The sequence below is a fragment of the Geotrypetes seraphini genome, chromosome 10 (assembly GCF_902459505.1).
Source record: "Geotrypetes seraphini chromosome 10, aGeoSer1.1, whole genome shotgun sequence".
In the NCBI taxonomy this organism is placed as follows: domain Eukaryota; kingdom Metazoa; phylum Chordata; class Amphibia; order Gymnophiona; family Dermophiidae; genus Geotrypetes; species Geotrypetes seraphini.
The window spans coordinates 112613515-112641056 of NC_047093.1; the positions used below are offsets into that span (position 1 = coordinate 112613515).

A 27542-nucleotide genomic window follows, 5' to 3' on the forward strand; every position below is an offset into this window, starting at 1 on the left:
GTGGGATGCAAGAATATCTGCCTGCTGTCCCTGGATAACACCTGTTACGGTAAGTAACTGTGCTTTATCCCAGGACAAGCAGGCAGCATATTCTTGACTGATGGGTGACCTCCAAGCTAACAAAAAGAGGGATGGAGGGAAGGTTGGCCATTAGGAAAACAAATTTTGCAAAACAGATTGGCCGAAATGTCCATCCTGTCTGGAGAAAGCATCCAGACAATAATGAGATGTAAAAGTATGGACTGAGGACCACGTAGCAGCTTTGCAGATTTCCTCAATAGGCGTGGAACGGAGGAAAGCTACAGATGCTGCCATAGCTCTAACTCTATGGGCCGTGACAGAACCTTCCAGTGTCAGTCCCGACTGAGCATAGCAGAATGAAATGCAAGCCGCAAGCCAATTAGATAGCGTACGCTTAGAAACAGGACGTCCCAACTTATTCGGATCAAAGGACAGAAAAAGTTGGGGAGATGATCTGTGGGGCTTAGTACGGTCTAAATAGTAAGCTAAAGCCCACTTACAGTCCAAAGTATGAAGAGCCTGTTCTCCGGAATGGGAGTGAGGTTTGGGAAAAAAAACAGGCAGTACAATAGATTGGTTGAGATGGAACTCAGAGACAACCTTAGGGAGAAACTTTGGATGTGTACGTAGAACCACCTTGTCATGATGAAAGACTGTGAAAGGTGGGTCAGAAACTAGTGCATGGAGCTCACTGACCCTCCTGGCAGAGGTGAGAGCAATAAGAAAAAGTACCTTCCAAGTGAGAAATTTGAAAGAGGCAGTAGCCAAGGGTTCAAATGGAGGCTTCATCAAGGTGGAGAGAACCACGTTCAGATCCCAGATCACAGGAGGTGCTCTGAGAGGTGGTTTCATATTGAAAAGACCTCGCATGAATCTGGAGACTAGGGGATGAGCTGAAAGGAGTTTCCCTTGGACCGGCTCATGAAAGGCCGTAATGGCACTGAGATGGACTCTGACGGAAGTAGACTGGAGACCAGAGTTAGACAGAGAAAGCAGATAATCCAATAGAGTCTCCACTGCAAGAGACTTGGGGTCATGATGATGAAGGAGACACCAAGAAGAAAATCGTGTCCACTTTTGATGGTAACATTGTAGAGTGGCTGGTTTCCTGGAGGCGTCCAGAATGGAGCGAACAGGCTGAGATAGGATAAGATCAGTTGAAGTCAGCCCGAGAGATACCAAGCTGTCAGGTGTAGGGACTGCAGGTTGGGATGGAGAAGGGTTTCCTGATTCTGCGTAAGCAGAGAGGGAAACAGTGGAAGTAGAAATGGATCCCTGGAACTGAGTTGAAGTAGAAGGGAGAACCAATGTTGTCTGGGCCACCGTGGAGCAATCAGGATCATGGTGGCCCGTTCCCTCTTTAGTTTGAACAGGGTCCGAAGCATGAGAGGTAGAGGAGGGAAAGCATAGAGGAACAGATTGGACCAATCCAGAAGAAAAGCATCCGCTGCTAGACGGTGGGGAGAGTAGAGTCTGGAGCAGAATTGGGGCAATTGATGATTGTGAGGAGCTGCAAAGAGGTCCACCTGAGGAGTGCCCCATTGGGTAAAGATGGACTGTAGAGTCGATGGGTCGAGAGTCCATTCGTGGGGTTGGAGAACTCTGCTGAGCTTGTCCGCTAAGTAATTCTGTTCTCCCTGAATATAAATCGCCTTCAGGAATAAGCGGCGAGTGGTTGCCCAAGACCAGATTCTCTGAGCTTCCTAGCATAAGAGGCGAGAGCCTGTTCCACCCTGTTTGTTGATGTAGTACATGGCTACCTGGTTGTCTGTGCAGAGTAGAAGGACTTGAGGAAACAGAAGGTGTTGGAAGGCCTTGAGGGCATAGAACATTGCCCTGAGTTCTAGGAAATTGATGTGATGCTTCTTTTCCTGAGGAGTCCAAATGCCTTGAGTTTGGAACTCGTTCAAATGGGCTCCCCATGCATAAGGGGAGGCGTCGGTGGTGATGACCAGTTGATGAGGAGGCAGATGGAACAGAAGGCCCCTGGAGAGATTTGAGGATGTCAACCACCATTGTAGAGACTGACGAAGAGATGATGTCACAGATATGTGTCGTGAGCAAGAGTCTGTCGCCTGAGACCACTGTAGAGCCAGGGTCCATTGAGGAGTGCGCAGGTGAAGACGCGCCAGGGGTGTGACATGAACTGTGGAGGCCATGTAACCCAAGAGAATCATCATCTGCTTTGCAGAAATGGAGTGCTGGGGCAGCACCTGCTGACAGAGCGATTGGAGGTTGTGAAGACGGTTGTCCGGCAAGAAGGCTCTCATCTGGACAGTGTCCAGCACCGCTCCAATGAATTGAAGTCTCTGTGTAGGAAGAAGGTGAGACTTGGGTATATTGATTTCGAACCCTAGAAGTTGTAGAAAAAAGATGGTCTGGTTGGTGGCCAGAAGAACAGTTTGAGATGAAATGGCCTTGATCAACCAGTCGTCCAGGTAGGGAAAAACCTGAAGGTGGTGGGAGCGCAGGAACGCTGCTACCACAACCAGACATTTTGTGAACACTCTTGGAGAGGAGGCAAGACCGAAGGGGAGCACTCTGTATTGGTAATGACAGTGATTGATCATGAAGCGAAGGTACTGTCTGGAGGCCGGGTGGATTGGAATGTGAGTGTAGGCCTCTTTGAGATCGAGAGAGCATAGCCAGTCGTTGTGATCGAGGAGAGGATAAAGTTTAGCTAGAGATAGCATCTTGAATTTTTCTTTGACCAAGCATTTGTTGAGGTCTCGCAGATCTAGAATTGGTCTGAGGTCTCCTGTTTTTTTGGGAACTAGAAAATAACGGGAGTAGAATCCCTGCCCCCTTTGATCTAGAGGAACTTCCTCTATGGCGTTCAGAAGGAGGAGGGATTGAACCTCCTGACGAAGAAGGGCAGATTGAGGAGTGTGCAAAGCAGACTCTTTTGGTAGACTTTGGCCCGGATGGGTGTGAAAGTTGAGAGAGTAGCCGTGGCGGATGATGTTGAGGACCCATTGGTCCGAAGTGATAACTTCCCACCGGCTGAGAAAGAAAGAGAGTCGTCCTCCTATCGGTTGAGGGAGGAGAGGAGATGTGTGAACGCTGGCTATGCCCTCGAGGACTAAGTCAAAAGGGCTGAGTCGATTTTTGCTGAGGAGGCTGCTTGGCTGGCTGTTGCTGCTGAGGTCTAGGCGTTTGCCTCTGTTGTTGACGCTGCCTCCGAGGTTGCTGAGTGGAAGGCTGCAAGGGGCGAGCCACAAAACGCCGCTGATAGGCCGATTGCTGTCTAAATGGCCGTGGAGGTGGGGGTTTCTTCTTGGTCTTAAGAAGGGTATCCCAGCGGGTTTCATGAGCCGAGAGCTTCTGAGTCGTTGAGTCCATAGATTCTCCGAACAGCTCATCCCCTAAACATGGGGCATTAGCCAACCGGTCTTGATGATTAACATCAAGCTCGGAGACCCTGAGCCAGGCCAAACGTCGCATGGCTACGGACATGGCTGTTGCTCTAGAGGTAAGCTCAAAGGTGTCATATATAGACCTTACCATGAATTTTCTGAGCTGGAAAAGAGATGAGGAGCATTGATGGAAAGCCTCACGATTCCCCACAGGAAGGTACTGCTCAAAGGAAGCCATGGTGGTAAGGAGATGCTTTAAATAAAAAGAAAAATGAAAAGCATAGTTACCAGAACGATTAGCAAGCATCGCATTCTGGTAAAGTCGCTTACCAAATTTGTCCATGGCTTTTCCCTCTCTGCCAGGAGGAACAGAGGCATAGACACTAGCTCCTGAAGTCTTCTTGAGGGTGGATTCTACAAGGAGAGACTCATGAGGGAGCTGTGGTTTATCGAACCCAGGAATAGGGATCACTTTATATAGGGAATCCAATTTGCGGGGAGCTCCCGGGACAGTAAGAGGAGTCTCCAAATTCTTGTAAAAGGTCTCCCTAAGGATGTCATGTAAAGGGAGTTTCAAGAATTCCTTTGGAGGCTGGTCAAAATCAAGAGCGTCTAGAAAAGCTTTGGACTGTTTAGACTCAGCCTCCAAAGGAATGGAAAGAGAGTCACACATATCTCTTAAAAAAGAAGACAAAGAGGTGGAATCAGGTTTGGAGGAAGTATCCTGAAGAACAGGCTCGTCCTCCTCTGACGAACACTCCCCTTCTGACAGAAAAGGTTCTTCAGAATCGCCCCACAGATCAGGGTCTCGAATATGGGGACCACGGTCCCGAGACTCAGGGGTGGATGGTTCCCGGTGTCGGGACTTCTGTACCGACTTACCCGACCTCATCGACGCGGTACCGGGCGATGTTATCGGTTGCACAGGAGCCGAAGTCTGTACCGATTGGTGATGAGACTTGGGCTCCGGTGCGAGGACAGGCATCGATACCGAGGAGGCCGAGTGTACCGGTACCGAAGGAGTGGTTGGTGACAATACAGACTGTTCCACAATCGGTACCGGTTGCCCAGTGGGGACCGACACCGGAGGGCTCGGTGTCAGGAGAGCTGGAAGGAGTAGTTTGAGCTGTTCCTTCAGCTGCACCTGTAAGATGGCCGCAATGCGATCATCGAGGGAGGGCACCGGTACCGCTTTTTTCTTCTGCGGTACCTGCGGTGCCGCTCTACGCCCCGGAGATGAGGAGCCCGATGTCGAGGGACTCACCTCAATAGGGGCGGAGCGCTTCCGCTGGCGCCTCACGGTCGGCAGGATTGGACTCTCTGCAATGGAGACCGGAGGACGTTCCAGCGGGGAAGGCTTCTTAGCCGGCTTACCTTCATGTTGCGACGCCGACGCGGTATCGCGTGGCGTCGATGAGGTGGGTGCCGACGAAACAGGTACCGAGACCGGTGCCGAAGACGCGGGGTCGGACATGTCGGTGCCAAAAAGCAGTCTCTGTTGTATTTCTCGATTTTTGAGAGTCCGCTTTTTCAAAGTGGCACAGCGGGTGCAGGTGGAGGCCTGATGTTCCGGACCCAGACACTGAAGGCACCAGTTGTGTGGGTCTGTAAGGGAAATAGGCCGTGCACACCGCTGGCACTTCTTGAATCCGGGCTGGGGGGGCATGAACGGAAAAACGGCTTCTGCCAAATCGAAGGCCGAGGCCTCGATGATGGCAGTAGGCCCCGCCGGGGCAAATCAAGAAAACTCGAAAAAAATAAGAGATTTTTTTTTTTTTTACAAAAGAAAGAAAAAAGGAAGGGCAAAAAAACCCGAAAAAGTTTACGCGAGCGGGAAGGCGAATGAAAAAATTTTTCAACAGCCGTTGAAAATGCGACTTCTTAGCTCCGCGGAAACTAAGAAACTGAGATAAGTGCTTTATCCCAGGACAAGCATGCAGCATATTCTCACAGATGGGTCTTCCTAGCTATCACGAGAGGGATGGAGAATACATTTTGTAGAACTGTTTGGCTGAACCGATTATCCCATCTGGAATGAGTCTCCAGACAGTAATGGAATGTGAAAATATGTATGGAGGACCAAATGACTGTTTTACAAATGTCCTCAATAGGAGCGGAATGGAGAAAAGCTAACTTTATGTGCTGTGACACGACCTTCCAACAGTAACCCAACCCGAACAAAGTAGAAGGAGATCCAGTCTGCTAACCTTATAGAAATTGATCTCTTCGTTACAGGAGCTCCCAGTCTGTTAGGATCAAATGAGAGGAATAACTGAGCAGAGGCTCTATGAAGCTTAGTCCAATCTAGGTAGTAAGCTAATGCACGTTTACAGTTCAGTGTATAGAGTTCAGCTTCACTGGAATGGGAATGTGGTTTTGGGAAGAAGACGGAAGAATAGATTGGTTGAGATGAAATTCTAAAATACTTTTGATAGGAATTTAGGATGAGTACGAAGCACAACTCTGTCATGGCATAAAAACCTCCCTCATTCTTCTTTTTTAAAATATCAAAGTGTAATTTAATCACAATTTAAAGTTCTTTAACTGTATCATGCAACTTTCAAAAATATTGAACTTTATTTTTTAAAGAATTTAAAAACATGCAAAGTGAATTGCGGGTAATAACCATAAACCACTTAGATAATGTTTAATGTACTCCATAATGTTGACAGCAAATGCCTTCATGAACCCACTTGATGGAGTCCAATATATCTTCTCTTTTAAACTCTTTTTCTGTCTTGTGATAGAAGATAAGCAAGAAAAAGGTGAGTGCTTTTCTGTTTATTTGTTGAAAATTATAGCAGATGCTGAATGCGGTTGAGAGATTGGGTGAAAGAGATCAGGTGAAAACTTATCTCCCTGACACAGCAACAATTGGAACCATGAAACGCTGATGGCGTCGAAATTACCTGATAAGTAAAATGCTTCTGTGATCTCTTGCGTTGAATGGAACTATCTAATAAGTAAAATGCTTTTGCTTATTTGAAAGAAGATTTATTTGAATTTGTACTGGATAATGCCCACAATTTATAGTACTTTGCATGTTCTTAAATTACACTTTTATATTTAAAAAACCAAGAATGACCAGCAGGAGGTTTTTATGACAATGTTTGGAGAAATTTATTGATTTTTCTGTTTGGCTTCTCTTTGAAACTGAGGCTTTTCCTACCCTCTGGCTGGCTTCTATCGATGGCTCGATGTATATTTATTAGTAGGTTTGCTCAATGTGAGCTATTTTGGATAATTGTTTATATCCTACTACTCTATTGATCTATATCATTTTAAAAGGAGAAATCTCCTAACAAAAAGATCTTACGTTTTGGCTGGATCATGATCTGTTGGGAGAGATCTGTCCAAAGATAATTCTCCCACCCAAAACATGAGCTTAAGAGCCCTCTGATGATGTCACTTGATTATTTCTTTGAGTTAACGATTCAGAGAGATCCAAGCACTGCCCTGGGTCTCATTCACTGCACGTTTCCAGAAGTTGTTGGAACCCAAAGGCTGGATTTCTAACTGCCTTCTGAACATTGTTTATCCTGTATTAACAGTGTAGATCAGATGTAGCCTGGCGCCATGTTGTGCAGTGATTTGTATGCTAGCATCAAGCCCTTAAAAATGCAGCGCTTGGCTATGGGTAGCCAGTGAGCCTGAAGGTTCTTCAAAAGTCTGATTACTGCATTTTTGACATGTTGGAGATGGTGTAGGTTCTTTGCTGTGAGACCGTTGAACAGTATGTTACAGAAGTCCATGCGAGAGAGGATGAAGGCATGGAATTGAATGAAGTCGGGTTCTGAGAAGTAGTTCCTTACTTTCTGGAGTTGTCGCATGTAGTAGAATGAGGTAGAGACCATCTGAGATATATGGTCTGAGAGTGAAAGGTTGGAGTCAAGGAGTATCCCTAGGCTGCATGCTTGCTCTTTTCAGTTATGGTAGTTGATTCCCATAGTAGAGAAGTGCAGATGCAGTGTTCTTTGCAGTTCCAAAGGAGTTCCATTTTGGAGGCGTTTAGTTGCAATTTGTTTGTGGACATTCAGTTTTTGATTTCTGAAAGGCAGGTCATGAGTTTCGTGATCTGGACGTCGTGGATTTCACCCAGTGCCAGATAACAGCTGGATGTCATCAGCAAAGGAATGACTCTTGATTTGGTGTTTTGTAGGCTGTCGAGGCAAGTCTAATGTAGAGAGTGAACAGTAGAGGGGATAGTAGGGCCCCTTGTGGTACACCATATTTGATTGGTTTAGGTTTTGATATGGCTGAGTTGAATAGCACATTTTGGGATCTATTACTCAGGAAGGAAGTGAACCAGCATAATGCTGTGCCTTGAATACCTATTTCTGTGAGTCTAATGATGAGGATTGGGTGGTTAATGGTGCCAAAAGCTGCTCTGAGATCCAGCAGCACCAGTAGGATATCATGACCTTTATCCATGAGTTTCCAGCAGTCATATATGATGTCGAGAAGGACAGTTTCAGTATTATGGAATTTCCTGTATCCTGACTGGAATGTGAAAAGGGTTTTTTGTTGTCAGTGAAGGGGTGTATTTGGTTGAGTATTGCGTTAATGTGTTAAATGTACAGCCCTACTAATTTGGAATTATGTTAAGGTTGAAATCAGTCAAATAGCACTTAGTGTATCTGACTAATCAGAAATAGTAATAGCTAATTACATCTAGCCTGATGTGGGAACTATAAATGTCTCATGATATATTGGTTTACCAGCATGCCAAAAGCTGTGAAATCCAAATTTCCTGTGATTTCCTGTGATAGGAGATCCAAGTCAAAATAGTTTTTCTTCATGAGGAAGAGCCTTAAGCGCTTGGGCATCTCTCCCACTGGGGGTGGAGGAAGTAGTGTCAGTGGATTATGTGACATGGCGGGAGGGAGTGGGCATCTCTCCCGCTGAAGATGGGGGTGGGGGTAGTAGTGTTGGGGGATTGTGCGATGCAGCGGGAGGGAGTGGGTATCTCTCCTTCTGCCATGGGTGGGTGTCTGGAGGTTATGTGAGCACGACGGGAAAGAGTAAGCATCTCTCCTGATGATCTTTAAATTTGTTTTTGTTTTGCGCATGTGCTGATTGCTACCACCTGCGACTCATGTCATGTAAATTTAGCGAGCCTATGTGAACATCCATGAACTTCATTTGCATGCGAAATCTTTGAGAATGACTCACCTTTTTGAAATCGTTATAATAGAGACCTCGGTAGCAGCCCATCAGATTTTATCATTAAGTTTTGAGAATCTTCCCCCATAGTGAAGTATCCTACAAAAGTGATTTGGACTTATATGGCAGCAACTGATGTTGGAAGGCTATATGTTGTAAAAGGAATGTTGAGTACAAAGAAATATGTGAAAATCCTATGGACATGCATGTTGTTATCAACAGAGCATTTGTTCCCTGGCAATTATGTTCCAGGACGACAGTGTTCCTTATAATGGGGCCAAGATCATTGTTGAATGGAAGAGAAAGAGCAAGGTGACAATTGATTGGCCTATTCAGTCCTCAGACTTTAGGCAACTCTGTCAATTCAACTGATCAACAATAATGTGGAAATTCAAAATAGGAACCAATAACATGTTCTGTGCTTATAATTAGGGTTATAAGGGTTCTAACAATGGTGTATATTATAGGTGATGGTGTGTAATAACCCAGAATGAAAAATACAACATAGCAAAAAAAACCAAACCAAACCCTTTCATCTTCTGTAGTACTCAGGACTCTGCTTTGTCAATTTTCAGACCTCTGTTATGGAATAAATTATAAATCAATCAACGGGAAAAGACATGTTACTTTAAGGTATATCTTTTTCACACTATGGGTTAATACAGTGGTGCCTCGCATAACGGACGCCTCGCACAGCGAACGCTGCGCACAACGAACTTTATGTCTTGATTCGTACAACGAACTTCGTTTCACACAACGAAGTCGCCCGAGCTGCATCCTTCCGCGCAGGCACTGCGCTTAACTGCCCTCTCTCCGCCTGGCTCCCTCTTGCCCCCCCCCCCCCGACTCCCCGACACGATCGGGGCAAGAGGGAGCCCAAGCCCTCTTGCCCCCCCGACTCCCCGACACGATCGGGGCAAGAGGGAGCCCAAGCCCTCTTGCCCCCCCGACTCCCCGACACGATCGGGGCAAGAGGGAGCCCAAGCCCTCTTGCCCCCCCGACTCCCCGACACGATCGGGGCAAGAGGGAGCTCAAGCCCTCTTGCCCCCCCGACTCCCCGACACGATCGGGGCAAGAGGGAGCCCAAGCCCTCTTGCCCCCCCGACTCCCCGACACGATCGGGGCAAGAGGGAGCTCAAGCCCTCTTGCCCCCCCGACTCCCCGACACGATCGGGGCAAGAGGGAGCCCAAGCCCTCTTGCCCCCCCGACTCCCCGACACGATCGGGCCAGGAGGGAGCCCAAGTCCTCCTGGCCATGGCGACCCCCTAACCCCACCCTGCACTACATTACGGGCAGGAGGGATCCCAGGCCCTCCTGCCCTCGACGCAAACCCCCCCTCCCCCCAACGACCGCCCCCCCCCAAGAACCTCCGACCGACCCCCAGCCGACCCGCGACCCCCCTGGCCGACCCCCACGACACCCCCAACCCCCTTCCCCGTACCTTTCTGTAGTTGGCCGGACAGACGGGAGCCAAACCCGCCTGTCCGGCAGGCAGCCAACGACGGAATGAGGCCGGATTGGCCCATCCGTCCCAAAGCTCCGCCTACTGGTGGGGCCTAAGGCGCCTGGGCCAATCAGAATAGGCCCGGGAGCCTTAGGTCCCTCCTGGGGGCGGAGCCTGAGGCACATGGGCCCAACCCTCTTGCCCCGATCGTGTCGGGGAGTCGGGGGGGCAAGAGGGCTTGAGCTCCCTCTTGCCCCGATCGTGTCGGGGGTGCCAAGGACCACACGGAGTCACCCACCGTACCACCCGATTCGGGTAAGCGCAGGTATCGGTGGGTGGCTTATTTGCGGGGGGGTGCCTTATTTTACATTTTTTTCTAAAAAGGGGGGGCTGTCTTATTTGATGGCCCTGCCTTATCATCGGGGAAACACGGTAGGAAAAAAAAAAATGAACAGTTAAGTCCCAGTTTTTGCCGCTGAGACTCTGCCCTCTCACTGTAAAATTAGACTCTACTTAGTCTGTCTTTAAATTTAAAAAATGTGTGTTGTTTTAAAAAACAATTATGTTTTTAGATGTATCTAAATAAAAATAATAACCAAAAATTTATCTTTTTTTATGTCATCTTAGCATATTTTATGCTGCAGAACGAATTATTTTTTTTTACATGTATTCCTATGGGAAAACACGTTTCACATAACGAACGTTTCACATAACAAACTTGCTCCTGGAACCAATTAAGTTCGTTGTGTGAGGCACCACTGTAATTTAAAAAAAATGTCTAAAAAGTGTCCTAAATGTCTACTTGGACGATCAAAAAGCCTAATCGTCCAAGTACCCATAACCAAAGCTGGTTTTTAGACGTATCTAAAAACAGCTTAGGCCTTTCCCCTGCCACTAAACGCACAGAGAGAAAAGAGGTGTGTTTAGAGAAGGGGAAAGGGCAGGAAGTGGGCCGACCTACACCTAGGCTTACAACAGGTATAACCAAAACATTAACAGGTTGCCTAGTCGGCACTTAGACCTTTTTGACTTAGACGAAGTCAAACCAGGTCTAAGTGCCAAAAAAGGGGCCGCTGAGCTAATGGCCGCTGGCGCCATCAGTTCAGCGGCCCGGCAACCAACCCACCACAAGCATCGTGGCAGGAGAGATGCCTCATCTCCCCTACCACGATGCCATCACTCCTCTACCCGAACTGCCGCGGGTCGCGGCAGCTCGAGTAGAGGAGTGATGGCATCACGGTAGGGGAGATGAGGCATCTCTCCTGCAGCGATGCATCACCCCCCACACCCATAGAACATCGGGGCAAGAGGGAGCCCAAGCCCTCTTCCCCAGGCAATCGTGCCCCCCCCAACTCGATCCGGGCAGGAGAGAGCCCAAGCTCTTCTGGCCCCGGCGACCCCCCCCCCTCCGATTTAACGGGCCAGGAGAGAGCCCAAGCTCTCCTGGCCCTGGCGACCCCCCCCCCCCTCCGATTTAACGGGCCAGGAGAGAGCCCAAGCTCTCCTGACCCCAGTGATCCCCCTACTGGATTGGGCCAGGAGGGAGCCCAAGCCCCCCTGGCGCCGGCGACCTCCTACCCCCACTACAATATGGGCAGGAGGGATCCCAGGCTCTCCCCCCAAAGACTGCCCCCCCAGAACCCCCGATCAGACCCCCACCCGCCTACCCGTGAACAACCAGACGACTCCACGACCCCCCCACCCCCACACATCCCTTCCCCGTACCTGAACGTTGGCCAGACGGACGGGTGCCAAGCCCGCCCGTCCGGCAGGCCAGCCGGGTCCTGAATGGGGCCGGATTGGCCCAGGTGGAAGAAACCCCGCCCACAGGTGGGGCCTGAGGCGCCTGGGCCAATCAGAATAGGCCCGGGAGCCTTAGGCCCCTCCTGTGGGCAGGGCCTATTCTGATTGGCCCAGGCGCCTCAGGCCCCACCTGTGGGCGGGGTTTCTTCCGCCTGGGCCAATCCGGCCCCATTCTGGACCCGGCTGGCCTGCTGGACGGGCGGACTTGGCACCCGTCCGTCTGGCCAATGTTCAGGTACGGGGAAGGGGTGGGGGGGTCGTGGAATCGGCCGGGGGGTCGCGGGTCGGCGGGGGGGGTCAGATCGGGGGTTCTGGGGGGGCGGTCGTTGGGGGTAGGGGGGTTGTGTGGAGGGCCTGGGATCCCTCCTGCCCGTATTGTGGTGGGGGGTAGGGGGTCGCCGGGACCAGGGGGGCTTGGGCTCCCTCCTGGCCCAATCCAGTAGGGGGGGTCGCCAGGGCCAGGAGAGCTTGGGCTCTCTCCTGCCCGTTAAATCGGGGGGGGGGGGGTCGCTGGGGCCAGGAGAGCTTGGGCTCTCTCCTGGCCCGTTAAATTGGAGGGGGGGGTCGCTGGGGTCAGGAGGGCTTGGGCTCCCTCCTGGCCACATCGAGTCGGGGGGGCACGATCGCCGGGGCAAGAAGGCTTGGGCTCCCTCTTGCCCCAATATCATCGGGGGTGCCGCGGGGCAAGAGGGCTTGGGCTCCCTCTTGCCCCAATGTTGTCGGGGGGGGGGGGGGTTGCGGTTGGATGGGGCAAGACGGCTTGAGCTCCCTCTTGCCCCGATGTTGGGGGGGGGCGCGGTACGACATGGCAGGAGGGCTTGGGCACCCTCCTGCCTGGATCATTTGGGGGGGGGGGGGGTTCTGTAACCGGTGTTGTTTTTGACAGACACCGGTTATAGAATCCAGCTTTTAGGCGAAGGACTGGCTCCTCCTTCGCCTTAAAGCCCTTCTGTTGGACGTTTGGGGCTTCGGCGTTTTTTTAAGTTCATTATGGCCAATAAGTGTAGACATCGTGGGGGTGTACTTTTAGACGTAGTGATGATCTGGGTGTTTAGTAGAGGCAGGCCATAATCAAAACAAGGACGTTTGTTTTGGTTATGGACACTTTCCCTGCTTCTGCTTTGAACGTTTAAGGACTTAGGCCAAAAGGGGACTTAGATGTTTTTTTGATTATGCCCCTCCACGTGTCAATTATTGTTTATGGAATAAATTATCACATAATTTGCATTGGTTAACTTCTCTCTGATTTTAAGAAGGGTTTTTAAAACTCATCTTTTTGTACAAGCTTATTCAGGATGAGAGTAATTAATGAGAAGCACAGATTTGGAATGGCATGTTACTTGTGATACAAATGTTTGTGATTTCATTGTGCATAATTTTGTTATCTGCTTTGGTAATAAAGCAGGCTATAAATGGAGAAAATAAACTTGTTTCTAACTGCTAAAAACAAACTTTAGCCAAGTAATGCAGAACCTGTGAACACCATTGTATTTGTCAGGCTCTAGATTCTGGAACCTCTTTGGCTACTTTGTTAAGAACATAAGAACATAAGAATTGCCATCTCCGGATCAGACCCATGGTCCATCGAGTCCGGCGATCCGCACACGCGGAGGCCCAGTCAGGTATACACCTGATTGTTCTAATCACCCAGGTGATTAGAACATTGTTACCAGGTGAATGCAGAAAAAGCAAGAAAGTACCATGCTTGTTCTCGATGCCCACTATTTTGTTGCTTTGGGTGGAAGTCTTATTAATAATTGCCTCTTCTCCTCTTCCCTCACCTTACAGGTCAGCACATGCAGCTCTCTGGTGGATCCTTTGGTTACACCAGGAGAGAGCCTCTGGGAGTGTGTGTGGGCATTGGAGCTTGGAATTACCCCTTCCAAATAGCCTGTTGGAAAGCTGCTCCAGCCTTGGCTTGTGGTAAGGAAAATCTGCTTAATCTATGCATCATTTGTCAAATATTTTTAAAGAGCCTGCTGATTATTTTTCTCATGCATTATTGGATTTGGTAGATATTCTTAGACTATTGTAGATAAGTGGGGTGTTATGACCATTGACCAGAAGGTGGAGATAGAGAACTCAAAATTGTAGTGTGCTACTAATCATTTCTATAGCGCTGCTCTATAAGTTCAGTGCATAGCTGCTACTCTTTAATATTTTTCTGCCTCCAGCAGGTAGATGTGGCGTGCTCCACTATTTCTGGAATAATCTGGGCTGCTCCTGGTCCTGTTGGTGAACTGTTTTTTTTAGTAGAGCTAGGGGGTCTTTGCCAATGTGCTGGGATCTTACTTAGAGGTCTCTGAGTCTCTCCTCCCCCCCAAAAAAAAAAATTGCTCTTCTTATGTTTGCTGCTTCTGCTTTCTGAACAACCATCCTTAAAAAAAAAAATCCCCATTGTAGAAGTTAGGACTGCACCTAGATTTTTACATCGAAGTTGAATATTTTTTCACCTGCTGACTCAGAGACTGTTGGGATGAATAGGGAATGATTTTACCCTCTTGGGTCCCTTAATGCAGCGCCAGTGCCTGTTAAGGGTTATGAAGGCACCCAAAGTGAAAAGAAAGCATTCTTACCCTCCTCTTGAAGGGGGTTCTTGCTTGCTTTGGCAAGCCTATGTCGGGGAGGGGGGGGGGGCTGCAGCGCCTTCAAATTTCACCAAGTTTTATAGGGTGAACATAGCAGCTCAAGAGGACTGCTTCGGAGCTTCAGTTTTGAAAGCATGCTTATCTCTCCCACCTGGGGTTTTAGGGACTATGGTTCAGCATACCATCTCTATTGCACTCTAAAAAGAGATTAGGTTCTTACCTTGATAATATCTTTTCCATTAGATAGGGATAGTATGCGGGAAACCCCCACCCATCATTATTGATGCGTCTGCCTGGACCTACTGCTACTTGAAGGCTGCATTTTTTACCTTTCTGCCAGCTATAGTAAATTGGAAGACATTGTATATTGTCTGTATATAGTTACTTGGGGTTTCCCCAGAGTTCCACAGTTTCTTATGGCTTTTTGTTAATAAAGCTTGTTATTTGTTCTCTGTGGCGTGGTTATGAGCTTTGTATCCTTTTTATTGTAAGCTGCTTAGTTGTTATACAATTTGCGGGATATCAAGAATGAATAAACTTGAACTTTATATTTATAAGCAGATCAAAGTCTTGATGGAGGGGTCTCCCCATTCTCCTTCTCCTGTTCTCTCCTGTAAGGCTGTTGCTGGCTTTGAAACTAACTGACTTGAGGCAGAAGAAGCAGGGAGAAGGTGGAGGTACTGAAAACAATGATCAGTATCTCCTGCAATGGACTCGCAGGAGTGTATGCAAGATCCATGGTTCAGCATACAAGTTTCAAGTTTAATAAAATTTTGATTTGATCGCAAAATCTTACTTCAGTGCGATTTACAAAAAATGTTGCAAATTAGGGTGACATAAAAACGAATAACATTTTGCTAAGACAATGATTCACACAACTATATACCAACCAAACAACTATATACCATCCCTATCTATTGGAAAATATATTATCAAAGTAAGAATCTAATCTGTTTTTCTTCCAATCTGACTTCTAAAAATCTAAAAATCAGCCATTATCCTACAAATACTCTGTCCATGCACTGAGTAACCCAATATTTTTTTTAAAGTTTTGATCCATTTAGGAATCCAGCATGATGAAATAAAGAAATCAGGAATGCTAACAAAAGTGTGAACACAATAATAATGAGTGACTTCAATTATCCCACGAAATACCTCCAAAAGGCAGAGTAGAGAATCCCAGACTTATAATATCAATTCTACTCTCTTCCAATGCGAAGGGAGAAATAGTAATACAAAAACTAGATTATGCAAAAGAAGGGGGAGAAAAATACCTAATTTCAAGCCACAAAGGCTAAGACACTACTGCTTTAACTAACAAAGAACTTGTCAGTACACATGCAGAGGATCCATAACCATCATAGGTCTAAGAAAAACCCCCGTCCTCTAACAGAAACTCAAGTAAATTGGTCGCTGTTCCCCAAGCATCAGGAAAACAAAGGCATAGAACATTGAAGATTTTCCACCATTCAAAATATCTTACATAACATATGACAATCAACATTTAAAAAAGTTTAGCTATTTATCTTATATCTTCATAACTGTGCCTGCCATTTTGAAATCCAACGGGAGTGCCACATTTCGCATGTAGCATCTTCAGGAGAGAAAAAGTAGTAGAACTCCTCCGAATAAGTTGTAGCAATAATGGTGCCAGCAATGGAGCTTGTATACCACTTTTTTGTGGTTGCACGTTCAGTGTGGTTTACATATATACAGGTATTTATTTTGTGCCTGGGGCAAAGGAGGATTAAGTGACTTGCCCAGGGTCTCAAGGAGCAGTGCTGGGATTCAGTTCCACAACCTCAGGGTTCTGAAGCAGCAGCTCTACCACTAGGCCACTACTCACCAGTGTGGATATATTGCAAATAATAAAATAGAAAGAAGGCCAAAATTACAGCTTGCATGGTGAAAAGTTGAGGTGAAAGAAGCTATTAAACCAAAAGAACCCTTTTACAAACTGTAAAAAGTATCCAAATGAAGATGAGAAAACAGTATAATCATACTCAGATGCAAAGCATTGATAAGGAAGAAATTGTATTTAATGGTAAAAAGACAGAGGAACTGAAACCCCCATTAACCTGGAAGATGTAATTTGTCAAATAAAGAAACCAAAGAGCAGAAAATACTTGGACCGGATGGTATAGACACCAGAGTTCTGAAAGAACTTACAAATGAAATTGCAGCTCTGCTATTAGGTTGCATATGGCTATGATTAAACTCATCAGAAGACAGTAGGCTCTTGTAGAATGGACGGTTAGGTTTTTTTTGTTTTGGTTTTTTTACTGGAGAAAGGTGAATAGTTATAGCAAATGGGCCTCACTCCCAGCCAGCAATCCTGTGGGCCGGGAGGTAAGGAAGTTGCACATCAGGCCCTCCTGCCCCTCACTGGAAGACTCACCACGTGGACTGACTCAGCCCACAGCAGTTCCTGGCATGAGCTCCAGCTCTTTAAAGGGTATTAGAGCAGGTGGGCCTCTCCCACTGGCAGGCCCCGCCAAAGGGCCCTTCGTGTGGATCAAGCTGGACCAAGCCAGCAAACTGCATCCAATCTTACCAAGCAGCTATACCCAAACATTGTCCAGATATTTCTCCACCTTTATTTCCTCTCCTCACTCTTTTTATCTAGCCTAGTCTACCTGCCCACACAACTCACACAGCTGAAATTACCTCACTAGGTGATCTTGTAGACACTAACTTAATGAATCAAGATGAATTTCTCAATCCTTATCCTCCTGCTACTATACCTGATAGACCTAGAAGTCCAATCTGCAGCAAACACCAACAGACCCATTTCTCTTTGCTGCACCACCAAACAAGGTCATAACCCTGAAAGTTCCACTACCACACCTTGGAATGATGATCCACACCACCAATATCCCATCCCCATCCTCAACTTCAAGTGTGACCCCCAATAAAAAACAGTTAAGACAACCCCCTTTCAGAAACCATGCTAACCTAAAATATATACCAACCACTAAAAATGTAAAAAAAAAAAGGGAGACAAAATTTTTTTCAGATATATTAGTGAAAGGAGGAAGATGAAAAATGGAATTGCAAGACTAAAAGATGCTATGAACCGATATGTGGAGAGTGATGAGGAAAAAGCAAGCATGCTAAACAAATATTTCTGTGTTCACGGAAGAAAATCCTGGAGAAGGACCGAGATTGTCTGGCAAAGTTACACATGAGAATGGAGTAGATACTGCACTGTTCATGGAAGAAAGTGTTTATAAACAATTTGAAAGATTGAAACTGGACAAAGTGATGGGACTATATCGGATCCATGCCAGGATATTGAGGGAGCTCAGAGAGGTTCTGGCAGGTCCTATTAAAGATTTATTCAACAAGTCTCTGTAGATGGGGGTGATTCCTGGGGATTGGGTGTGGTGCCAATTCACAAAAATAGTCACAGAGATGAAGCGCGAAACTAAAGACCGGTAAGCCTCATTTCGGTTATTGGAAAAATATTGGAAGCATTGCCGAAAGAAAGGATATTGAAATTCCTAAAATCTAATGAGTTACAGGATCCGAGGCAACATGGTTTTACTAAAGGTAAATCGTACCAAACGAATCTGATTGAATTTTTTGATTGGGCGACCAGAGAATTGGACCAAGGACATATGCTAGATGTAATTTACTTATATTTCAGCAAAGCCCTTGACACTGTTCCTCATAGGAGGCTCTTGAACAAACTTGATAGGCTGAAGTTAGGACCCAAAGTGGTGAACTGGATTAGAAACTGGTTGATGGATAGACGCCAGAAGGTGGTTGTTAATGGAATTCACTCAGAGGAAGGAAAGGTGAGTAGTGGAGTCCCTCAAGGATCGGTGCTAGGGCTGAACCTGTTCAATATGTTTGTGAATGATATTGCTGAAGGGTTAGAAGGAAAGGTTTGCCTCTTTGCGGATGATACCAAGATTTGTAAGAGTAGACACTAAGGAGGAAGTGGAAAACATGAAAAAAGGATCTGCAAAAGTTAGAGGAATGGTCTACTGGCAACTGAAATTCAATGCAAAGAAGTGCAGAGTCTTGCATTTGGGGATTAGAAATTGGAAAGAGCCTTATGTGCTGGGAGGTAAGAGGCTGATATGCACGGATGGGAAGAGGGACCTTGGGGTGATAGTGTCCGAAGATCTAAAGGCAAGTCCTTATTTGGTGGTGCAGCAAAGAGAAATGGGTCTGTTGGTGTTTGTTGCAGATTGGACTTCTAGTAGGTCCCCTAAATTGTAACTTCCTGGAAATGTCCAGCTATCTTATACTGTAAATTGTAACTTCCTGGAAATGTCCAGCTATCTTATACTGTAAATTGTAACTTCCTGGAAATGTCCAGCTATCTTATAATGTGATCCGCTTAGAACTGCAAGGTACAGGCGGAATAGAAGTCACCAATGTAATGTAATGTCTATCAGGTATAGTAGCAGAATTATAAGTGTGACTGAGAGATTCATTGTGATTCATTAAGTGTGACAAGGCAGTGGCTGTTGCCAGAAGGATACTAGGCTTTATAGAAAGAGGTGTAACCAGTAGAAGAAAGGTGTTGATGCCCCTTTGCAGGTCGTTGGTGAGGCCCCACTTGGAGTATTGTGTTCAATTTTGGAGACCGTATCTGGCAAAGAACATAAGAAGACTTGAAGCAGTCCAGAGAAAGGCAATAAAAATGGTAGGAGGTTTGTGACTAAAGACGTATGAGGAGAGACTGGAAGCCCTGAATATGTATACCTTAGAGGAAAGGAGGGACAGGGGAGATACGATTCAGATGTTCAAATTCCTGAAAGGTATTAACGTAGAACAAAATATTTTCCAGAAAAAGGAAAATGGTAAAACCAGAGAACATAATCTGAGGTTGAGAAGTGGTAGACTCAAGAGTAATGTTAGGAAATTCTTCTTTACGGAGAGGGTGTTTGATGCCTGGAATGTGCTCCCGAGGGAGGTGGGGGTGAGGAAAATGGTGACAGAGTTCTAAATAACATGGGATGAACACAGAGGATCTCTAATCAGAAAATAATGGTGTGTATTGAAGAACTAAGGTCTGTACTGGGCAGATGTGCACAGTTTGTGTCCCATATATGGCCATTCAGTTGAGGATGGGCTGGGATGGTTTAGATGAGCTGGAGTGAGCTTTGACTGAGACTCCAGTAGATGCACAGTACCGGGCAGAGCACTGGCCCAGAAATATCTAAGAAAAAGAACAATTTAAATATTAAATTATAGGGAGTGTATGTTTGGGCAGACTGGATGGACCATTTGAGTCTTTATCTGCCATTATTTACTATGTTACAAACAATCAAAACGGAAAGCAACTGCAAACCAAACCCCTTGCATATACTTCAGTGCCAGTCTGTAGTCAATAAACTGTTCTTACTTAAAGAACTAATCCTAACCAACAACCCATGGCTCATCTTCGTCACCGAAACCTGGTTAAATGAACCAAACAGTCCAGAGCTACCCCACCTTTGCCCAATGGGATACAGCATTATCCACATTCCCAGGCAAGGCAAGCGAGGAGGTGGTATAGCCATTATCTATAGAAGCTCCTTCAACCTAACACTGATCGACTCTGCCATCCACCTGGACCTCGATTATATAATCTGTAAACTTGAAGACAAGTCTAGCATCACCAAAAACAGTCTCTGCCTTCTGCTGGTATATCATCATCCTGGCCCCTAACCAATCGATAAGACCAACTTAATTATCTCCATCCTTACCTGCCAACATATCAGTCTTCTTATATTTGGTGACATAAATATTCCCCTTGAAGCCTTCTACTATAATGCTACTGAAAAGTTCAAAATGTTGCTGGAAGACTTCCAAGTAGATCTTAAAACATCTGGTCCAGCAAATGAAAAAAGCCATACTCTTGACTTCATTGCCTTCACACCTCCCCATCTCATCACAGATACCAACTGGTCTCTTTTTCCCTGTCATTCAACCTACATCTTCTCTTAGCAAGCACAACCAACAACTCATCCCACCCTAATAAACTGGTTAGAGGTAGAATAAACCGAACCCAATTCTGGAACAAAATCATTGCTTCTCTGCCCGACGTAACTGACTCTGCAAACGTAATGTTATCAACCTGAAACAAATTAATCATGAATAACATTGACTTCTTGCCCCGGTATACCTCCGCAAGGTAAAGGGCTCCAAACCCTCCCCATGGTTCACAGAATCACTGAGAAGAGAAGAGCAAACTTGCCGGAGATTAGAAAGACAATGGCAGAAGTACAAGACAAAATGGAGGTCAGCAATCAACAAGTACAAATTTAACATTTCAGAGGCCAAGAAAAACTTTTACACGCAAGAACTAGAAAGCAAAGCCATTGACAACAAGAAATCATTCCACCTAATACACAGCCTCACTGTGTCACCAGAGAAGGGCCCCCTTGACCTCAAGTCTCAGTCAACTGCTCAAGGCCCTGCAAAATTCTTCCTCAATAAAATTAAAATGATACAAGCAGAAGCCGAAAAAGCAAGCCCCACCCTGGGAGCTACACAAATTACTCCAATGAACTCAGGCAATCCCTGCATTGCAGACCAAATATGGAACACCTTTAAACCACTAACAGTAAATGAAACAGCAAGTCTTCTAAAGAAACTGTCCAACCACACCAGTTCACTCAATAATTGCCCCTCATACTTTCTAACTACTGCACCTGAAACAATCACCGCCTGGCTCACCAAACTCCTAAACATCCTCCTAAATCAAGGCCAGCTCCTGGCTGAAATGGGAAAGATAGCTCTCGCACCAATTCCAAAATCACAAAATGTAGACCCTTCTATTCCCTCAAACTACATGCCCATTGCTGGTATTCCCATACTTACCAAGCTCCTGGAAACCCATATATAAGAACATAAAACCATAAGAATTACCACTGCTGGGTCAGACCAGTGGTCCATCATGCCCAGCAGTCTGCTCACATGGCAGCCCTTAGGTCAAAGACCAGTGCCCTGTTTGAGTCTAGCCTTACTTGTGTATGTTCTGTTCCAGTAGGAACTTATCCAACCTTGTCTTGAATCCCCTATAACAGCCTCCGGAAGAGCGTTCCAGATTTCTACCACTCTCTGGGTGAAGAACTTCCTTACATTTGTACGGAATCTTTTCCCTTCTAACTACAGCCTTCCGACCACAATACAGTACTGAACTCCTCCTCATCTTCGCCAACAAGGTCAAACAAATACTAAGTATAGGCCATCAAGCTATAGTCCTTCAATTCAACATATCTTCAGCTTTCAATTCAGTAAACTATTGGCTTCTAATAAAATTTGCAGACATAGAAATCACAGGCACCACACTTAACTGATTCAATGATTTTCTACAGAACAGAAAATACCTTGTCCATAAAGATGGAGCTCTCTCCAACAGTTGGGCAGCTTTCTGCGGAGTACTTCAGGGTTCCCCCCTTTCCCCTATTCTGTTCAACCTTTTTATGAGCTCTCTCGGTAGTATTGCATTCACCAACAATGAATACTTGCTATCATACGTGGATGACATCATTCTCCTTATCTCCATAACAGACAACCAATTAGATGCTTCAAACAAAATTGCTGACAACATCAAGAAGATACAATCATGAGCCAAAATCAACAAACTCAAGCTGAATTCAACCAAAACCAAAATCATCTGGTTCCACACTCCTCTACAAACGGCACCCAAAAATGTTATGCTCTCTACTGGAGAGAGAATAAACATAGACGAGTCATCCAAAATACTCAACCCTATCCCTCGAACCACAAGTCTCGAATCTCTGGAGGAAAACCTTCTCCATGAGACAGCTGAGACTCATAAGGCCCACTTTTACAAACGACTTTCAGGCTGAAAAAATCAATCCAATATCTACTTACCTCAAGCAGCTACATTGGTTACCCAGCAATACTAGAAAAAACTTCAAGATATCATGTATAATCTTCCACATCCTCTATGGAAATTCCGCAACACCACTCATAGACTTATTCAACTCCTTATGGCCCACCTTGAACAGAAATCTTAATAAACTTCAGTTGAATTATCCTTCAACAAAAGGCCACAAGCACAAATGTACCTACAACATCATGTTTACATATGTTGGCACAAAACTTTGGAAAAACCTCCCCACAGCCATCGGATCTGAATCGAACCACCTCACTTTCCAAAAGAAACTCAAGACTCATCTCTTCAATACCATTTTCACCTAAGAAAACTGACCAGTATGCCCCTAGTCACCCCATATCCCACACTGGTTCAAGTACACAGCTCAATCATCAAATAATGGACTATAATAGTTAATCACTACCACATAGCTTCAAGAATATACTCTCGTTACCATCCTTGGTTAGCGCTAGTTTGTGTCTCTATAGAAAATGCACAGTAGGGATCTCTACTCTTAGCATCCCTTTCATACAGTATTAACTCTCCAATTGTATCATGTATTACTAAGAACTTCTTGTATTATTTTTAAATTGTATCCATTTAAATAGCATTGTAAGTTGCTTTGGACCTAGTTAGGCATAGTGTGACTCAGAAATGTCAGATTTGGTTAGAGTACCACAGGGATCTGGAAATGAACAAAATGTGATCAAGTTTCCAGATGATAACAAAATTTTTCAAAGCTGTTTAAATCACAAGAGGAATGTATAAAATTCTAAGAGGGCATCCCAATGACAGATGAAATTCTTTGTACACAAGTACAAAGTATTGGATTTAGGGAAGTTCAACCTAAACTGTAGCTACATAATTCTAGGTTTCACTTTAGGAATCACAACAGTAGTGTGGCCTTGGGGACTGCTCCCTTCCCCCCACTTTGAGCTCAGGCCTCCTTCAATACTTTGGTACTGGATGCATGGATGGTGGGGATGCCCAAGCCCCGCCAGCCAAATAGATTCTTTATCAGAGCTGCACCTGTACTGCTGAAGTAGCAAGGAAACCAGCAGGGTGCTCATTTTAACAGCAGTACTTCAGTGCATAAACTGATTATTTGTGGAACTGAGAATGTGCTGGCATCAGAATCACCCTGCTTCTTTAATAGTGGTGCAGCTTCAGCAGAGAATCTCTTCCACTGGTGATGCTTGAGCACCCTGCCAACAAATTTGGGTGGGGGTGGGGGGGACTCAACAAGATTTGGGTGGGGGGGGACTGAACAGGAAATATTAAGGGAGGCCCCCCCCCACCGTTCACACCTGGGCTGCCCTAAATATTGAGTTCTGGCTGTGCTCCTGAATCATAATCCAGAAAAAGACCAATAAATGCTAGGAATTATTAAGGGAAAGGAATTATCATAATGCCTTTGAATTATTCCATGATATGACCACACCTTGAATATTGTGTGCAGCTCTGGTCATCACATCTCCTCAAAGGAATAGCAGAAGTAGAAATGGTATAAAGAGAAGTGACCAAAATGATAAAGGGATGGAGTGATTTCCCCTATAAGGAAAGGCTAATGAAGTAAATCTCTTCATTTTAAATAAGACAGTTGTTAGTAGACTGGAACAGATAAACACAAATCAGTCATTTACTCTTTCAAAAATTAATAAGTATAAGGAACATGCATTGAACTTCCTAAGTAGTAAGTTTAAATCAAATTGAAGAAACTCAGCTACCTCACCTGGAAAGCAGCTCCTTCCTAATCTTTATTTCTGTCTCTGTCTGGGAAATATACTTCTGAAAAAAGTATGTGATAAATCTCTCTCTATACTGTATAATCTTGTATATGTGTTAATTGCAAATTGTAATTCAGTTTTATGCTTTTTCTACTTCCTCTCATTCACCACTTGCATATCCTCTGTCTTTCCAGGCTCCAAGTCCTGTCTCCTTTCCCTTGAAACAGACTGCCAGAGCCTTTTAACACATTCATTCTACTGATAATCTACATTCATTAAGCCCATCTGACCCCTTGGAAACTCAGCTACCTTACCTGGAAAGCTGCTGCTTCTGAGACATATACTTCTGAAAAATATATACTGACTTCTTGAACACCTTTAGAGAGTTTCCACAACTACAATGGGCTAGATTCATCAACCTGCCCAATGAATTCTGGAACCTAACATAAGCAGATGGGGGCGATCGGAGGAACGCCCCCATCTGCCTGCATGGATCGCTGTCGTGCAGACCATCTGTAGATGGTCTGCGCATGCGCTGGACCTCTGGGCTTGTCACATAATTTAAAAAAAATTTTTTTTTTTAGAGCCCGTGGTTTTAACTCGCTTAAGTCCGTGGGTTAAAACCACAGGCTTACACTGCGGGGAAGGGTGGGAGAGTCGGGGCAGGCGGGAGAGTCGGGGCTGCAGGAGGCTGAGGAAGCAGCAGCCCCTGGAGTTGACACCGTAATACCGATGGGTGGGAAGAGAAGCCACAGATACCTGCTGGGAGCAGGCTACCAGGAAACAAGGATCTCTCCGCTGCAGATCTTGGCTTTTAGGAGGCTGATCGGTCCAAAAAGTGTGTTTGAAGAAGCACAGGCTTCAGAGAGGGTCCAGAGCTCTGATGCCGCTCCTGGGTGCTACTACACCTTCCACTTCCAGGGGCAGAAGAATCTCCCAGGTCTGAGGTAGCAGCGCTCATGCTACATAACCGGGCACTTGGGTCTCTTCAGCAGATCTGGTTTTGCACAGTCTTCCATAAAAAGGAAGGGGATTATTGTTTTCTGAACAGCATGTCTCCAGGAGATCGGGGCTGACAGGGCTGAGAGCAGGGCTGCAGAAGGCAGATGGCAGTCAGAAAGGGCTTCAGCAACTGGTCCTCAGCAGACGCTTTTTTTTTTGATTGGCCAGCCCAGTTGGTGTTGCAGGGTTTTGTTTAGTGAATCATGTTCCTGCCTACTTTGCATGCCATTGCCTTCATTTGCTTGCGCGGATCAGAGGATGGTCGGCAGAGAGGTAAGTGAATCGGGCCGGGGTCGCAAACTGATCGGTACACAATCGGTTTGCTTTGTGAATCTAGCCCATTGTACTCACAGACCTGAAGCCTATGCCCTCCCACCCACCCCTAGGCTCACATTACACTTATACACCCAACAATCACCTATAACAATATTCCAATTAATGCTAAGAACTACAAACCAACACTAAATAAGACTTCCATTACTAGCCCTTACCAAATGACCTTCTCATCTATCACCCCACCCACATCTCACACCTAGAAAATAACTAGACTAATAGCAAAGACACAGCCTTATTGCCTTGAAACTAAGGCCTAGATTCACTAACCTGCCCGATCCTGTCTGCTCCATGGACGATCCGAGGCAGGTCGACGGATTCACAAATGGGGGCGATGCAAATGAGGGCGATTGTAGGCATGCCCCCCCCCCCCCCACCGACTACACGGATTGCTCTCCAGTGGTACCGACGCATGCGCATACCATCTACTTTGCCTGTAGATGGTCTGCGCATGCGTTTTAATGTTTGTGTTTTTTATTTTTATTTTACCTTTTTACTTGCGAGCCCGTGGTTTTAACCCACAAGTTTAAAGTGGGTTAAAACCATGGGCTCACGCTACAGGGAAGGGCGGCAAATCGGGGCAGAGAAGAGTCGGGGTGGCCAGCAAGATTCTGGTCAGAGAGCGCGTAACGGCAAGCAGAATCACGGCAGAGAGCAGTGAGCTTTTGCAGGAGAATCACAGCAGAGAGCAGAAAGCTTTTGCAGGAGAATCGCGGCAGAGAGCGGGGAGCAGAGAGCTTTTGCAGGAGAATCAGGCAGAGAGTGGGGCAGGAGAGTTGGGGCAGAGAGCAGGGCTGGTGGAAGTTGGCTGGGATTTCAGGGTGGCAATGGAGCAGGAGAGTCGGCAGGGACGTGTACGACTGGTCCTTAGCAGTCGCTTGTTTTGTGATCGGCCAGCCCAGTCAGTGTTTCTCTTTTTTTTTAGTGCTTACATTTTTTTATTGCTTACATTTGCATGCCGTTCCCCCTCATTTGCATGATCGGATTGGGTGCGGAAGGAAGGTTAGTGAATCAGGTCGGTGTCGCAAAGTGATTGCAAAGTGGTCGGGGACACGATTGGGGTCCTTAGTGAATTTAGTCCTAAGAGCTCAAACCCAAAGCACTACTGTGACTCTATATACTGTAGCCGGACGCTCCAGGCAGAGGGCCTGGGAATACTGGCCACAATTAAACTCTTGTGAATCGCTGCGTGCCTCACAAGGATAAGTTATTTCAACGTTCAGTGAAAGGGACACCATCCAAAACAATAAGTTCAGTGTCAAATAAAGAATTGTTTTTAATTGTTCAAACCAAAAAAAATGCAATAACTTGCTTGTCAGAATTACAATGGCCAAGCCAACGGGCTTACCATACAAGGCATACACAATGTTCAAAAAATAGTCTCTGGTTGAGAAACCAAAAAGAGTCCCAACTCAAACAAAACTCTCATTTAAATCATAGTCCAGGTGGAGTTCATAACCAAAAGAAAGGAAAAACTTTTCCACCAAAACAAAGCTACAAGACAGTGTAAAAATACTGGCTTCTTCAGCGACTGCAGGCTGGAAAGACAGTGTGCACCGTGTGGTTTTGAATTGCCAGAAATTAGGCCCGCTATCCCACCACGCAACACGGGGCTAACCCCACTGTCTTAGCACATCAAGCATGCTTAATTCCAAAAGGAAAAACACAATTTAGCTTTCAAAAATGGAAAAACCAAAATTTCAAAATAAAAGTCCTTGCTTAATTCAGCATAGTACAAATCCACTCTTTAACATGAGTTAGAATAATTCAGTCCAAAACAAACTTGCCATAAACTTCAGCAACATTCAAATACTTGCTTTTATGAGGCAAACTTCCATAGGAGCATTCTCAGGCATCAGCCCAACACTAGCTTCAGGGCTTGTTCCCAACTCCATGTCACATGGTTCCTCATTCAGACTGGAAGGTGATTCTTCTCCAGCTTCTACAAACTCCATGGCCTCAGGAGCTTGGCTGCTATCAGGAGCTCCCAGCCCTGAGCCTTGTGATCTTCCCTGCTGCTGTTCCTCTCTGTTCTGATTCTCTAGGAGCCTAGTCTTCAGGGAGAACAGCTTGCAGCCCCGCCCCCAACCCTCAGGTGGAAAGGATTTCCGGTGATTCACCTTGTGATCCAGAGGGGGATGGGAACCTAGCACTACTGCTCTCTTACTCCCTCTACAGGCCCTAGAAGAAAATTCAGACTGAGAGGCAGAAAATGGGGAATAAGACAGATTATGGGCAGTGTCTGGATTTGCACTGG

The 27542-nt window shown here is 46.0% G+C and overlaps 1 protein-coding gene across 1 annotated transcript in view; it reads left to right on the forward strand.

The window, feature by feature from the left end:
• The window catches only part of ALDH9A1 (aldehyde dehydrogenase 9 family member A1), a 183141-nt gene that overhangs the window by 74355 nt on the left and 81244 nt on the right, over positions 1–27542 (forward strand). The window contains exon 4 of the mRNA XM_033960396.1: positions 13578–13712. Within this exon, the coding sequence (XP_033816287.1) occupies positions 13578–13712 (135 nt within the window). The remainder of the gene's footprint in view (positions 1–13577; positions 13713–27542) is intronic.